This window comes from Erinaceus europaeus, chromosome 13 (assembly GCF_950295315.1).
Source record: "Erinaceus europaeus chromosome 13, mEriEur2.1, whole genome shotgun sequence".
Taxonomy (NCBI): domain Eukaryota; kingdom Metazoa; phylum Chordata; class Mammalia; order Eulipotyphla; family Erinaceidae; genus Erinaceus; species Erinaceus europaeus.
The window spans coordinates 48,312,946-48,329,648 of record NC_080174.1 but is presented as its reverse complement, the minus strand read 5'-3'; the positions used below and the strand labels follow the sequence as shown (position 1 = coordinate 48,329,648).

Sequence of the window (16,703 nt, the reverse complement as noted above, 5' to 3'; positions counted from 1 at the left end):
AAGTATTTAAATAAATTAATTAAATAAAAGGGGCTGGGCAGTAGCATACCAGTTTAAGTACACATAGTGCAAAGTGCAACAACCAGCATAAGGATGGTGGTTCAAGCCCCTGGCTCCCCACTTGTGGGGGGTGGGGTGGGTGTGTCACTTCATAAGTAGTGCGGCAGGACTGTAGGTGTCTTTCTCTCCCCCTCTGTTTCTCTCTGTCCTGTCCAACAACAATAGCAATAAGAACAGTAACAACAAAGGCAACAAGGGCAACAAAATGGGGGAAAAAATGGCCTCCAGGAGCAGTGGATTTCTTGTGCAGGCAGAGAGCCCCAGCAATAACCCTGGAGGCACAAAAAAAAAAAAAAAAAAAAAGGAGGCCAGGTGGTGGCGCACCTGGTGAGCACATGTTACTGTTGATATGCTTCTAGTTCTGCTTCTGGGATCCCTTGTTACATTGCTCACTCCCCCTACCTCCTGGTGATTTTGGTTTAGTCCTGCCCTTTCTGCGTTTCTTGCTTCTCCCCACCCCCTATCCTACATACTTCCTTGGTTCCTGACGCTGCCTCTGGAGGAGAAAGATGGAGGACAGAATTGTGTGGTGATTAGATTAGGTTAGTTTTTTGAATCGTTGACTTGTGAATAAAGAAATATAGCCTCAGCGCTCAGCCTTGTGTCCTTGGCCGTCTGTCTACCTCCGTGAAGCTAGCCGGGCATACTGGCGCCCTGAACTTAAACGACATGTTACAATGCACAAGGGCCCAGGTTCGAGCTCCCTGTTCCCACCTGCAGAGGGAAAGCTTTGCAAGTGGTGAAGCAGTGCTGCAGCTATCTGCCCATCTCTGTCTCCCCCTTCCCTCTTAAATTCTGGCTGTTCTCCAATAAAAACAATTTTTAAATTACCAAAAAAATTAATAAAGATTGCTTATTAATTCAGAGTAAGACTGACAGGGAGAGAGAAGCAGAGCATGACTGTGGCATATGGGATGCTGGGCCTGAGAGTCCCACACTTCAGCCAGTGTGCCCCTAAATAAGTCTTGCTTCCACTTTGCATGGTGTTTCTGTGTGATGGCCAGGGGCTTGAACCCAGGAGTTTGTTTATGATACAATTTTCACTCTACCAGAGGGGAGCAACCTCCGGGCTCTCTCCTTTATGCTCTTTTCAGTCAAGGATCCTGTGGCTGAGGGAAGTGAACCGGATACTCAAACGATAACACAATTAGAGGAAGTAACACAGCTGGGATTCAAACCCAGAACTGTCTTGATACTCAACAAATACTATGAGAATTAAAGGGCCAGCAAAATAGTACACTGCTTTGCCATGTGAGTAATCCAGGCTTGATCCTGGTTCCCACTGTTCTGAAAGAAACTTCAGAGTTGTGGCTTCTTTCTGTTTTAGCATTGTTCCATCTGAAAAAGTAAAGTAAAATAAAATGTACATAGTGCCACAAAAGAGAAATGCAAATACTTTTTAAAAAAAATTAATATTTATTTATTTATTCCCTTTCGTTGCTCTTGTTGCTTTATTGTTGTAGTTATTATCGATGTCGTTGTTGTTGGATAGGCCAGAGAGAAATGGAGAGAGGAGGGGAAGACAGAGAGGGGGAGAGAGAGACAGACACCTGCAGACCTGCTTCACCTCCTGTGAGGCGACTCCCCTGCAGATGGGGCTGGGGTACGAACTGGGATCCTTAAATGGTCCTTGCGCCACCTGCACTTAACCCGCTGCGCTACCGCCCCACTCCCAAAATACACATTCTTGTGGCTGTACATATCAGAGGCAGCTCTTTCTGCATAGGAAGGTAACTCATGACCAAATATATAATAAAACAAATGTCTTATTCTTATTGAGAGGGAAAGAGAATCAGAGCACCTCTCTGGCACATATGATGCCAGGGATTTATCTGGGAACCTTACGCTTATAGGTCCTGCACTCTAATCGTTATATCAACCTTTAGTCCACAGCAGATGTTCTTTTTATATTAGAGAGAGGAGAGGGGCTGGATAGTGGTGCACCTGGCTAAGCACACATTACAATGTGCAAGGAACCGGGTTCGAGCCCCAGATCCCCATCTGCTGGGGGAAAGCTTTCCAAGTGTTGTGGTATCTATCTACCTACCTACCTACCTACCTACCTACCTATCTACCTCTCCTCCTTCCCTCTCAATTTATGGCTGTCTCTATTCAATAAATAAATAAAATTTTTAAAAGACAGAGGAGAGGGGAAGGAAGAGGGGGAGGGGAGGAGGAGGGAGAGCAGAAACAGCATGGCTCCACTATCTGTGAGGTTTCCTCTGGTGCTGTACATTGCTCCCATGTAGTGCTGGGGCTCAAACCCGATGCCTCGAGCACAGTAAGATGCGCATTCTGGGGTTACCCGGGAAGATGCCTGTCTTGCCATGTACATGATGCAGGCTTGAGGATGGCCCCCATTACACTGGGAGAAGCTCTGGTGCTATGGTAACTTTTACTCTCCTTTTCCTCTTCTCTCTCTCTCTCTTTTAAAGAATTTATTTATTCATGAGAAGGGATGCATTGGGTCGACCTTCTCGTGGTGCTTCCCGTGAGTACCCAATTATTGGGGAAACTGACGATCCTTCCTAGCCGACTGAATCCACATGGATCCCAGTCACTTTCAAAGCCAGCAACAAGCAGACATCAGGCTCAACCTGACGCTGTTGACTGGCTATGGAAGAAGGGCAAACGCTAGAAGAAGAAGAAGGCGACAAAGAAAGAACCAGACATCACTCTGGTACGTGTGCTGCCGGGGATTGAACTCGGGACCTCATTCTTGAGAATCCAATGCTTTATCTACTGTGCCACTTCCTGGACCACTTCTTCTTCTTTTTTTTTTTTTTTAGTATTTTTATTTATTTCCCCTTTTGTTGCCCTTGTTTTATTGTTGTAGTTATTGTTGATATTCACATTGTCGTTGTTGGATAGGATAGAAAGAAATGGAGAAAGGAGGGGAAGAAAGAGAGGGGGAGAGAAAGACAGACACTTGCAGACCTGCTTCACCACTTGTGAAGCGAACCCCCTGTAGTTGGGGAGCTGGGGGCTTGAACCGGGATCCTTACACCAGTCCTTATGCTTTGCACCATGTGTGCTTAACATGCTGCGCTACTGCCCGACTCCCATCTCTCTTCTTTTCTTATTATTTACTGATAGAAACAGAGAAGTGGAGGGAAGGGGAAAGATAAAGGGAAAAGAGAGAAAGATATCTACAGTACAGCTTTACCATTCATCAAGCTTTTCCCCTGCAAGTGGGGGCAGGGGGCTTGACCCTGGGTCCTTGTGAATTGTCATATTTGCACTCAACCAGGTGTGCCACTACTCAGCCTTTTTTCTTCTTTTAAAAAAATATTTATTTATGGGAGTTGGGTGGTAGTGCAGTGGGTTAAGCGCATGTGGCACACAGCTCAAGGACTGACGTAAGGATCCCGGTTCTAGCCCCCAGCTCCCCACCTGCAAGGGAGTCGCTTCACTAGTGGTGAGGCAAGTCTGTAGGTGTCTTTCTCTCCCCCTCTGTCTTCCTCATCTCTCTCCATTTCTCTTTGTCCTATCCAATAGCAAAGACATCAATCACAACAATAATAATAACTATAACTGTTGGGTAGTATGCCAGCTCCCCCCCCCTTCTGTCTCTAATCCTGCTTAACTAAGCACCGGCATGCCTGTATGGCATTGGTTTGATCCCACTCAAGGCTGCGGTCAATTTACATAAATCACTAAGCACCACCCTCCCTCCAAGGCATTGGTGGTTCTGTGGTAGAATTCTCGCCTGCTCCGCCCCCTCTCCTTGTCACACCCTGATTTTCCACCACTCCCTTTTTGCTCCACCCTCTCTATGTCACACCCTGTTTCCACCCTAATTGGAGAGTATGAATATAGCTGCTCTTCTGATTAAACACACTTGGAAATTGCTTTCCCACTCCGAGAGTTCCAGAGTGTATCTCCTGCTAAGTTAGTGCTGCTCGAGTTCCTGATCCCTCTCCCATGCAGCAGCCAAGATCGGCTCCAGTTGAGTTCTCTCCAACCCAGAGAGCACTTGCTCAGGAAGAAGCACCCTCAGGCTATCCCGGCAGTAACATGTGTAATAATAACAAAAAATCAATTCACTAAAGTAACTGAGTGTTTAAGGTAAAACTCTAAATATTCAGTGTGACAATTCATCATCTCCTAAGTTAAAATACAAATTCTCCATACAGGACATTCTCTATATAGCCCCCCAAAATGTCTTGTATTAAAATACAAATTCTCCATACAGGACATTCTTTATACAGCCCCCCAAAATGTCCTGTATTAAAATACAAATTCTCTATACAGGACATTCTCTATACAGCCCCCAAAAATGTCCTGTATAGAGAATTTGTATTTTAACTTAGGAGATGATGAATTGTCACATTGAATATTTAGAGTTTTACCTTAAACACTCAGTTACTTTAGTGAATTGATTTTTTGTTATTATTACACGTTACTGCCGGGATAGCCTGAGGGTGCTTCTTCCTGAGCAAGTGCTCTCTGGGTTGGAGAGAACTCAACTGGAGCCGATCTTGGCTGCTGCATGGGAGAGGGTTCAGGAACTCTTGCAGCACTAACTTAGCAGGAGATACACTCTGGAACTCTCAGAGTGGGAAATCAGGGTGTGACAAGGAGAGGGGGCGGAGCAGGCGAGAATTCTACCACAGAACTACCAATGCCTTGGAGGGAGGGTGATGCTTAGTGATTTATGTAAATTGACCGCAGCCTTGAGTGGGATCAAACCAATGCCATACAGGCATGCCAGGTGCTTAGTTAAGCAGGATTAGAGACAGAAGGGGGGGGGAGCTGGCATACTACCCAACATATAATAATAAAACAACAAGGGCAACAAAAGAGAATAGATTTATTTTTTTTTTATTGTGGTCCGGGAAGTGGCACAGTGATAAAGCTTTGGACTCTTAAGCATGAGGTCTTGAGTTTGATCCCCGACAGCACATGTGCCAGAGTGATGTCTGGTTCTTGCTCTCTTCTCCTGTCTTTCTCATAAAGAATCTTAAAAAAATATATATACATATATATATATATTGGAGTTGGGCGGTAGCGCAGCGGGTTAAGCACACGTGGCGCCAAGCGCAAGGACCGGCATAAAGATCCCAGTTCGAGCCTCCAGCTCCCCACCTGCAGGGGAGTCGCTTCACAGGCGGAGAAACAGGTCTGCAGGTGTCTGTCTTTCTCTCCCCCGTCTTTCCCTCCTCTCTCCATTTCTCTCTGTCCTAACAACGACGACATCAATAACAATAAAAAAGGGCAACAAAAGGGAAAATAAATAAATATAAAAAAAATTAAAAAATACACACACACACATACTAACAGAAAAGCAACGGGGCCAGGTGGTGGCGCACCTGGTTGAGCGCACATGTTACAGTGCGCAAGGACCCAGGTTCGAGCCCCTGGCCCCTACCTGCAGGGGGAAAGCTTCACAAGTGGTGAAGCAGTGCTGCAGGTGCCTCTCTGTCTCTCTCCCTATCACCCCCTTCCCTCTCAATTTCTGACTGTCCCTATCCAGCAAACAAAAAATATTTTTAAAAAAACCAGAAAAGCAAGAAGGAGGAAGCATCACTCTGGCACATGTGAAGGAAGCCTCAAATCTGGAAACTCATGTTGAAAGTCCAACACTTGATTCAATGTGTCACCTCTGGGCTTGAATCCTGCATTGCTTTATTAAGCTCCCCCCCACCCCTGCCCAAGGTTCCAAAAAGGGATTTATGAGTGCCTTTGGGCAAGCAATTTAGACTCTTGGGGTTCCTGCCTTATGTCTGTAAATGGGAATGAACAAACTCTCATTAGAGTATGGCTGAAGTAAGATCACTTAAGGAGCTGTGAGAGCATAACCTTTGAAATCAAAGAGGTCATGATTAAAATTTTAACTTTACTTATTAGTGTTGTTATTTATGTCACTTATTTAACTTGTATTGGTCTCGGTTTTCTGAAGCTTTTTTTTTTACTAGAGCACTGCTCAGCTGTGGTTTATGGTGGTGCAGGGAACTGAACCTGAGACTTTGGATTCTCAAGCATGAAAGTTTCATTGCATAACCATTATGCTATCTACCCCTGCCCAGTCTCACTTTTCTTATCACTATATTTAGCTAAGCGTTATGCTAGTGGTTCTATTTATTTTTTAATTTTTGCCACCAGAGTTATAGTTGGGGCTTGGTGCCAGCACAATGAATCCACTGCTCCTGGAGGTCATTTTTTTCTGCAGGAGGGGCATTGGGAATGGATCACTGGTCCTTATGCCCGGTAATGTGTGCACTCAGACATGTGCACTACTTCCCAGTCTCCATGCTAGTGCTTTTATATTCCCTTTTTTTCCCCCCTTCTTAAATATTCAATTGAAGGGCTCAAGAGATAAAAGGACTTTCTTGCCTAAGGCTCTGAGGTTCTAGGTTCAGTCCCCCATACTACTGTAAGCCAGAACAGAGCAGAACTGTTTATATATCTCTCTCATCCTCTCTCTGTATCTCATTAAAATAAATATATAGGTAGTTGAGCAGTAACACAGTGGTTAAGTGCATGTGGTACAAAGTGCAAGGACCAGTGTAAGGATGCCAGTTTGAACCCCCGGCTCCTCACCTGCAGGGGAGTCGCATCACAGGCGGTTAAGCAGTCTGCAGGTGTCTTTCACTCCCCCTCTCTGCATTTCTCTCCATCCTATCTAACAATGATGATGTCAGTAACAACAACAATAACTACAACAACAATAAAAAGGGCAACAAAAGGGAAAATAAATATAATATATATATATATAAAATGAAAAAAATTCTAATCCTCATAACCTACAGCATGGTGCCTGGCCACAGTAGAAAAGCAATATAGGGGGCATGGTGGCAGAACACCTGGTTAAGAAAACATAGTACTATGGGCAAGGATATGCGCAATGAGGCAGGTTCGAGTCCCTGCGCCCCAACCTGTAGGGGAGAAGTTTCACTAGTGGTGAAGCAGGTCTGCAGGTGTCTCTCTCTCCCCTCTCTGTCTCTCTCACCCCTGTCAATTTCTCTCTGGAAATAAAAAATGGAAACACTGGCGCTAAGAGTGGTGATCTATAGTGCTGGCACAGTGTCCCAGTGACTGGAGTCAAGGAATAAAGAAAGGGGCAGGAGTAGAAAGCATAATGTTTATGCAGAGACTCACGCTTGAAGCTCCCAAGTCCCAGTTCAATTCCCTGCACCACCATATGCCAGAGCTGAGCAGTGCTCTGGTTCAAAATAAGTAAATAAATAAATAAATAAATTTCAAAAGTACAGAGGCATTCTTAAAAAAAGAAAAGAAAAAGTGGTCTAGTCCAGGAGGTGGCGCAGAGGATAAGCACTGAATTCTCAAGCAGGAGGTATCAGGTTCAATTCCTGGCAGCACATGTACCACAGTGATCTTTCTCTTCATTTCACATTAATAAACAAATATTTTAAAATGATAATAATAATAAAAGAGAGGAAAGCAAACAAGCAAGAAAACAAAGAAATATAAAATCTTTTAATTTATTTATTTATTCCGTTTTGTTGCCCTTGTTGTTTTATTGTTGTACTTATTATAGTTATTGATGTCATCCTTGTTGGATAGGACAGAGAGAAATGAAGAGAGGAGGGAAGACAGAGAGGGGGAGAGAAAGATAGACCCCTGCAGACCTGCTTCACCATCTGTGAAGCAACTCCCCTGCAGGTGGGGAGCCAGGGGCTTGAACTGTGATCCTTACACCAGTCCTTGCACTTTGCGCCCCGTGCGCTTAACCCGCCTGCCTCCCAATTTTGACAAATTTAGGAAGCAGATGGACACATGGTGACAGATGAGAAGCCATCATCTAGAACAGTGCTATTCAACAGAAGTCAGTCACATACATATTTATTTCTTGTAGTCACACTGACAAGAGATAAAATTAATTTATTTAATCAAATATGTTATCGCCTAATCATTTAACCATTATTATTTTTTAAAGATTTACTTATTTATTAATGAGAAAGATAGGAGAGAGAAAAAAACAGACATCACTCTGGTACATGTGCTGCCAGGGATTGAACTAGGGACCTCATGCTTGAGAGTACAGTGCTTTATTCACCTCCCAGACCACTCATTAGCCATTATTAATGAAAAACCTTACTTTTAAAAAAAATATCTTATTTATTTATTAATGAGAGGGATAAGAGGAGAAAGAAAGAACCAGACATCACTCTGGTACATGTGCTGCTGGGGACTGAACTTAGGACTTCATAATTGAGAGTCCAACACTTTATCCGTTGTGCCACCTCCCAGACCACACTTACTATTTTTTCCTCCAGGGTTATTGCTGGGCTCAGTGGCTGCACCATGAATCCACCGCTCCTAGAGGCCATTTTTTTCCCTTCTTTTGTTGCCCTTGTTGTTGTAGCTTCGTTGTGGTTATAATTATTACCATTGTTGATGTTGTTCGTTGTTGGATAGGACAGAGAGAAATGGAGAGAGGAGGGGAAGACAGAGAGGGGGAGAGAAAGATAGACACCTGCAGACCTGCTTCACCGCCTGTGAAGTGACTCCCCTGCAGGTGGAGAGCCGGGGGCTCGAACTGGGATCCTTACGCCGGTCCTTGTGCTTTGTGTCACATGCGCTTAACCCACTGCACCACCGCCCAACCCCCTACACTTACTATTTTTTATATATATATTTATTTAGTTTTTTTTTTCCCCCTCCAGGGTTATTGCTGGAACTTGGTGCCTGCACTACGAATCCACTGCTCCTGGAAGCTATTTTTTCCCTTTTGTTGTCTTTGTTGTTATTATTGTTGTTATTACTATCATTACTGTTGGATAGAACAGAGGGAAATTGAGAGGGGAGGGGATGATAGAGACGGGGAAAGAAAGTTAGACACCTGCAGACCTACTTCACTGCCTGTGAAGTGACCCCCTCCTGAAGGTGGGAGCCAGGGACTCGAACGAAGTTCCTTACCCTAGACCCTGCAATTCACGCCACATGCACTGAACCCACTAAGCTACTGCCCGGCCACCTTACTATTTTTTGTACTAAGTCCAAGTCCAGTGGATAATTTACATTTATGGCACATCTCTTTTTATTTATTTTTAATATATATATATTTTAATCTTTTTTGGTAAATTTTTAATAACGTTTTTTTTTTAGATTTTATTAATTATTAGTGAGAAACATAGAGAAGACAGATAGAGCCAGACATCACTCTGATACATGTGCTGCCGGGGATTGAACTCAGGACCTCATGCTTGAGAGTCCAATGCTTTATCCACTGTGCTATCTCCCAGACCAAAATTTTTAGTATTTTTATTTAATTATTATTGGATTGAGTTAAAGATAAATTGAGAGGGGAAGGGAGAAATAGAGAGGGAAAGAAACAGAGAGTCACCTGCAGCCCTGCTTCACCACTCACAAAGCTTTCCCCCTGCAAGTGGAGACCAGAGATTTGAACGCGCACTGTAATGTGTGCGCTCAATCAGCTGTGCCACCACCTGGCCCCCTTTCGGCACATCTCAATTCCAACCAGTCTAGTTCACAGTTAAGTGCAGGCAGCTAGAAATCACTAACTGGGGAAGAAGGTCTACAATAAGCTATGTGAGGGCTGTCCAAGGTGGCTCAAGAAATGATCCGATTTAAACTGGGTTGGGTATATCTAATGGAAGGCAGAAGTGAGAAGTGGCGCTAAACAGATGAGATCAAAGGTTTTTATTTTTTTTTATTGGATAGAGACAGCCAGAAATCAAGAGGAAAGGGGGTGACAGAGAGGAAGAGACTTAGAGAGACACCTGCAACTCTGCTTCACCACTAGCAAAGCTTTCCCCTTGCAGATGTGGACCGGGGGCTCGAACCCGGGTCCTTGCGCACTGTAATACATGTGTTCAATCAGGTGAACCACCACCCGGCCTCTCAAAGATTTTTATTAACTCATAAGAATTAGTTCTTTTGTTCTTCTACAGCTTCACAAACCTCCCCTGAAGGATTCTTCTTTTTTTTTTTTTTAAGGGTGTATGATTTTACTGGAAATAAAAATATGGAACACTTCACAAATTTGTATATCATCCTTGTGCATGGACCATGTTAATCTCTGTATTGTTTCAATTTTAGTATATGTGCTGCCGAAGCGATCACTTAAGGATGAAATCTTTTCTTTAAAATATTTATTTATTTATTCCCTTTTGTTGCCCTTCTTGATTTATTGTTGTAGTTCTTATTGTTGTTATTATTGTTGTCTTCATTGTTGGATGAAACAGAGAGAAATAGAGAGAGGAAGGGAAGACAGAGAGGGAGAGAAAGACAGACACCTGCAGACCTGCTTCACCTCCTGTGAAGCGACTCCCCTGCAGGTGGGAGCCGGGGCCTCAAACTGGGATCCTTCCTCATGCTTTGCTTTGCGTCTTGTGAGCTTAACCCACTACACTACCGCCCTACTCCCTAAAGGATGAATCTTTAAAGAAACTGAAGAGGACTGAGTTACCTAGTGGTGACCTCTTGAGTAACAGTAGGTCCTTGCCAACTGCTTTTTTTTAATTATTATTTTTAACCAGAGCACTGCTTAGCTCTGGCTTATAGTGTAGGGGATTGAACCTGGACTTGAGAGCTCAGGCATGAAACTCTCTTTGCATAACCATCATGCTATATCCCCAGCCTACCAACTGCTTTTTTAGCTATTGAGGCCCACAGCCCAACAACTATCTTTTTTTAAAGATTTTATTTCTGTATGAATGAGAAAGACAGGAGGAGAGAAAGAAAGAACCAGACATCACTCTGGTACATATGCTGCTAGGGATTCAACTTGAGGCCTCATACTTGATAGTCCAGTGCTTTATCCACTGCGACACCTCCTGGATTGCACAACTATTATCTTAACCATCTACCCTAGAGCAAATTCTGCCAGTCAATGTGTTCTGCCCACATACTTAAACTCAGTCAGATTCCCCACTCACATATATATAATGGCAGAAAGAAAGCATTTATTCCTTCATTTTTAAATATAAATGGGTAACCAAAGAAGGTAACTGTACTTAGAAAATTAGCATCCACATGGGAAAGACAGAAATAGATTGGGGTTATGGCTCGACCTACCAACACCCATGTCCAGAGAAGAAACTAATTAAAGAAGCCACCAGACCTTCCACCTTCTGCATCCCATAAAGAATTTTGGTCTATACTCCCAGGGGGCAAATGATAGGGGAATAGGACCATAGGGAAAGAAAAGAGAGAATCTATTTGTGAAAACTAGTAAATTATTATCCTGACATTAATAAAAGTAGGTTTGTCAACAAAGTAAAAAATTAGCATCATAAAACAGAAAAAGCGAGCCTCCAGTGGAGAGGCAAAATTGAGAAAATATGAGAAAAATTTAAACAAGCACAGAATGCTCTGAGAACAACCCAAACACCAGAAAGAGGCCTTCGAGATGAAAAATATGACTGCTGAAAAAATCTCAATATAAAGTTGAAAGATGAAGTTGAAATCTTTTCCTAAAGACAGAGAGAAAGAGAAGAAAGTCAGAGGGGCAAAGAGACAGAGACATAAGCAGAAAAAGGGCAGGGAGGAGAATGGGAGATAAAAATATATAACAGAAAATGTGAGAGAAGACATAAGAGAAACAGAGGACTAATTTATAGATCTACCATCTTTTTTTTTTTTCCTAAATGAATAGAAAAAATGGAAGAAAAGATACTGTCAAAGAATATTGTCAATTTAGGAAAAATACCCTAAGTTGAAGAAATACCACCCATCTCTAGGTTTAAAAAAGGTGTTAAAGTATTGATAAAATGAATAAATAAAAGCCCCATATTAGATATTTCAATGGGTAGTGTAAAAAAAAAAAACTGACTGGAATCCAACTCGTATCTGACATTTCCTTAGAAACACTGAATACTATAGATGGAACAATTATCTTCAGAAATTTGAGACTATGTGGTCCGGGAGGTAGCGCAGTGGTTAAGAAACTAGACTCTCAAGCATGAGGGCCTGAGTTCAATCCCCGGCAGCAAATGTACGAGAGTGATGTCTGGCCCTTTCTCTCTCTCCTCCTATCTTTCTCATTAATAAAATAAATAAAATCTGGGGGGTCAGGCATTGGCGCAGTGGGTTAAGCGCACGCACGTGGTGCAAAGCGCATGGACCAGCTTAAGGATCCCGGTTCGAGGCCCCGGCTCCCCACCTGCAGGGGAGTCGCTTCACAGGCAGTGAAGCAGGTTTGCAGGTGTCTATCTTTCTCTCCCCCTCTCTGTCTTCCCCTCCTCTCTCCATTTCTCTCTGTCCTATCCAACAATGACAACATCAACAATGGTAATAATAATAACCCCAACGAGGCTACAACAAGAAGGGCAACAAAAGGGGGGAAAAATGGCCTCCAGGAGCGGTGGATTCATGGTGCAGGCACCGAGCCCAGCAATAACCCTGAAGGGAAAAAAAAAAAAAAAAAGAAATCTGAGAATATGAATTTGAACTTGGAATTTAAATTCAGCCAAATTATCAGTCATGTAAAGGACAGAGTAAAGACATTTTTAGACATGCAAAGACTAAGAATGTTTATATACCCCATATACCCACTGTTTAGGAAATTACCTGAAAATGCATTCCAGCAAAATAAAGGAGGAAACCAAGAAAGAGGAAGACATGGGATCCTGGAAACAGTGGATTCAACCCAGGAGGGCAGCGAAGGGAAGTCCCAGGATGAGAGCTGTACAGCAGGCAGGCCTAAAGCAACCACTCCAGACTGGAGCACAAGGATGGAGGGCTCCAGGAGCAGGAGGGAAGTCTTTGGATAGGGGGAAATGGATCCCAGGCAACAGGTAGCATGACTGAGAAGCTGGATACACTTGAGGATATGTTGAAGTCTCATCATTCTTTTGTCAACAAGAGAAAAGAAAGGCAATTAGAAATTCCGAGAAAAATAAACAGCCATGTAAGAAAGATAATCTAAACATGAAGCAAAGTAAAATGTGACATGATCTTAAGCAATTGATAGGACATAAGAAACTTTTATACTAGGAGCTTGTATAACACTGACTTTAATACTAGGAACATTCTCTTTTCTTAAAAAGAATCTGAACTCAGTAACTGTAGAGAAAGAAACCCATCTGTGCATACTATCTGGCCCTGTAATTACTATTTTTATATTTATAATTATAGTTGTCAAGAATACTTATAGAGGTTTCTAATTTTCACTTTCTTAAAAATCAGAACTTGAGACTTTATGCCTTTTTTTTTTTTTTTACTTTATTTTCATGAGAGAGAGAGAATATAAACAGAGAGAGATAAGAGCTCTGCTTAACTCTGGCTGATGGTGGTTCTGTGGATTGAATGTTGGACCTTGAAGCCTCAGGTATGAGTCTTTTCAGTTTTTAATTTCTAGAGTTAGTCATAGACAAAAGATGGAGGGTTTAAATATGACTATATACAAGAATGCAAATTTCAAGCTTAATAATATAAAAGAAACAGAACAGCTGCCAAGAAGTAAATAAGTAGAGGGAAAGAAAAATGGATGAGCAGGGTTCATAGTATTCCCTATTTTATATAAAAGGTATAAAGATGGTGACTACTACTGTGATATGAATAATACAAGCCTGGGGTGCACAGGGTAGGACTTAAAAAAATACAGGCATATTCATTACTGTGAAAGATAATAAAAAAATAGTAACAGTTATCAAAAAAGGAGAATGGTAAGAATGGAAAGGTGAGCCAAATTCCTGTCATTTCAAGGCATCAGTGTCCATGGATGTGCATATGTGTGCTTGGATGTGATAGGTTTGCTTATACAGAGGACATTTATTTTCAGTCTATGCAAGAATCCAGAAACAACAGTCGCTATCTCGTGGAAAGAAACTGGGTAAAGGGGAAACAGAAATCAATAGAAAAATTCCTCATTCTATATTCATTCATACTTTCTGAATTTTAGTTATGTAAACCAATTATCCTCTCATGCCTGAGGCTCCAAGGTCCCAGGTTCAATCTCCCATAACACCACCACCATTAGCCAGAGCTGAGCAGTGCTCTGGATGAATAAAAAAACAAACAAACAAAAAAACCCAACAATTATCCAACTTTGAAACTGAGAAAATTTAAAAGAAGTAAGTAAAAGTACAAGGATACTAGAATTATGGAAGTAACTTAAATACATTTAAAACCAAAACAGTGAAAGTTCACTTTTTTATATATTAATGAAATTTTTAAAATATTACTGTGATGCAGGAGGTGGTACAGTGGGTAAAGCACTGGAATCTCAGGCATGAGGTCTTGAGTTAATACTGGCACATGTGCCAGATACTGACACTTTGATTCTCTCTTCCCTTCTCTACCTCCTTTCTCTTATAAATATGTAAGTAAATAACCGTATTTTTTGTAAATAAATCTTTTCAATAAATTGTTTTTAAATTAAATTATAAAAGTAAACCAAAACATGAACACTTTTTAAAAAAGGTTTACTTTAACGGGCCTGGCTGGTGGCACACCTGGTTGAGCATACGTGTTAGTGCGCAAAGGACCCAGGTTCAAGCCCCCAGTTCCCACCTGCAGGAGGAAAGCTTCACGAATGGTGAAGCAGTATTGCAGGTGTCTCTCTGTCTTTCTCCCTCCCTATCATTTCTTTCCCTCTTGATTTCTGGCTGTCTGTATCCAATATATAAATAAAGATAATAATAAAAAAAGTTTACTTTATTGACTAGGAGGTAGAGATGATAAAGAGAGAGGCCAGAGAACCACTTTGGTACCTATGCTCCTGGGGAACAGAATTGGGAGTCTCATGTAATGCAAGTCCTGTACTCAACCAGTTGTTATTTCCCCAGTCATAGCAATGTCTCTTTCTAATAAGAATGGACTGAGTATAGCCAGAAAGTATAAATTAAAGCTACCATCCACAGTTTTAGCCACAACAACCTGTTTGAGGGGTCAATTTTCAAATCTGTCAAAAATGGAAATCTTTTTAATTTTTTAAATTTATTTTCCCTTTTGTTGCCGTTTTTTATTGTTGTTGTAGTTACTGTTGTTATCACTGGTGTCGTCATTGTTAGATAGAGAAATGGAGAGAGGAGGGGAAGAAAGAGAAAGGGAGAGAAAGACATAGACACCTGCAGACCTGCTTCACTGCTTGTGAAGGGACTCCCCTGCAGTTGGAGAGCTGGGGGCTCAAACCAGGAGTCCTTACGTTGGTCCTTATGCTTCGTGCCACGTGCACTTAACCCACTGCGCTACCGCCCGACTTCCCAAATATGGAAATCTTTTATTATTGATAGGACAGAGAGAAATTGACTCGGTGAGGGGAAATAGGGGTGGAGACACCAGCAGCACAGTTTCATTACATGTGAAGATTCCTCTCTGAAGCTGAGGTTTGATATATAATGGCTATGCAAAGAGACTATCCAGACTGAGGCTCCAAAGTCCCAAGTTCAATCTCCCATCCCTACCTCACACCACCATCAGCCAGTGCTCTGGTTAAAAAAAAAAAAAAACTCTCCCTATATGTGAAGATTGGTGGCGGCTCGAATCAAGCATCCTTGTGTATGCTAAGATGTGAGCCCAACCAAGTGTGCCACCACCCAGCCCCTTGAAAAATCTTTTAGTGAAGAAAATCTCCTAGGGATCTATTGTATACACATATTGATATATACTGTGAATCCACAGCTCTCAGTGGATATATACTGTATAATGCATAGAAATATAACTATTCAGAAATGTATGCAAAAGAATGTTCTCTGGTTGTTTAGAACAGGAAACGGCTAGAAACAACTCAAAAGTCTACTAAGAGAAGACAAAGAAAACAAAATGTAAGGAAGAAAAAAAAAGTGTCCATTGGGGGCCAGCAAAAAAAAAAAAAGCAGTGTGCTACTTTCCATGTGCGTTACCCAGGTTCAGGACCAGCTCCCATGGCACTGAATGTAGCTTGGGTGCTATGGTCTCTCTGACTCTCCCTATTTGCCTCTCTGTTAAAAATAAATAAATAAATAAATAAATAAATAAATAAATAAATAAATAAAATCTTAATTTTATTTATTGGATAGAGACAGCCAGAAATCGAGAGTGTACGGGGAGATAGGGACAGAGACAGTGCAGGCCCTTGCGCTTCAAAATATATTGTGTTTAACCTGGTGTACCAAAGCATGAACTCTCCCCTCACCTCCAGCTTTTTCTATGCAAGTACACACACACACACACACACACACACACACACACACACACACACACGTTAGACATAATGTCGAGCTACAGTATGCATGATACATAGTGAGCACCATGTTCATGCTAATCTATGTGGTCTACTTCATTTTTAATGACCTCAGAGCATTCCACAGAGTAGTTTTTTTTTCTTTTAAGCTTTGTGACAGAGGTGGTGGTGCACCTGGTTAAGTGCTGGCACTGCAGTGCACAAAGACCCTGGCTCAAGCTCCTATCTCTTTCCCTGCAGGGGGTGGTCGTCTCTTCACAAGTGGTGAAGCAGTTTGCCAGGCGTCTTTCTCTTTCTCTCCTTTGCTCCCCTCTGAATTTCTGTTCTACCCAATAAAACAAAACAAAACAAAACAAAAAAAAGGCCCGTATGAGCAGTGAGTTCATAGTGCAGACACAGAGCTCCATCGATAACTCTGAAGCCAAAAGAAAGAAAAAAAATAAAGAGGGGGCCAGGCACAGGGTTAAGTGCACACAGTAAGAAACATAAGGGCCCTGCACAAAGATACGGGTTCGAGCTCGCAACTCCCCACCTGCAAAGGGATTGCTTC

General features: G+C 42.1%; 1 protein-coding gene and 1 non-coding gene across 8 annotated transcripts in view; both read right to left on the bottom strand.

The window, feature by feature from the left end:
- Nucleotides 1-16,703, bottom strand: part of LOC103127613 (transmembrane protein 39B) — a 47,552-nt gene that overhangs the window by 17,656 nt on the left and 13,193 nt on the right. The window contains exon 1 of one of the 7 annotated variants that reach the window (XM_060205771.1): nucleotides 12,559-12,739. The exons of the other annotated variants lie outside the window; for them this stretch is intronic. Within the exon in view, the coding sequence (XP_060061754.1) occupies nucleotides 12,559-12,611 (53 nt within the window). The 5' untranslated portion in view covers nucleotides 12,612-12,739. Of the gene's footprint in view, nucleotides 1-12,558; nucleotides 12,740-16,703 lie in introns of those variants that run through there. 7 annotated transcript variants of the gene reach the window in all.
- Nucleotides 10,007-10,110, bottom strand: LOC132532499 (U6 spliceosomal RNA). Its single transcript, XR_009544453.1, has one exon. It is a non-coding gene; the product is annotated as a U6 spliceosomal RNA (small nuclear RNA).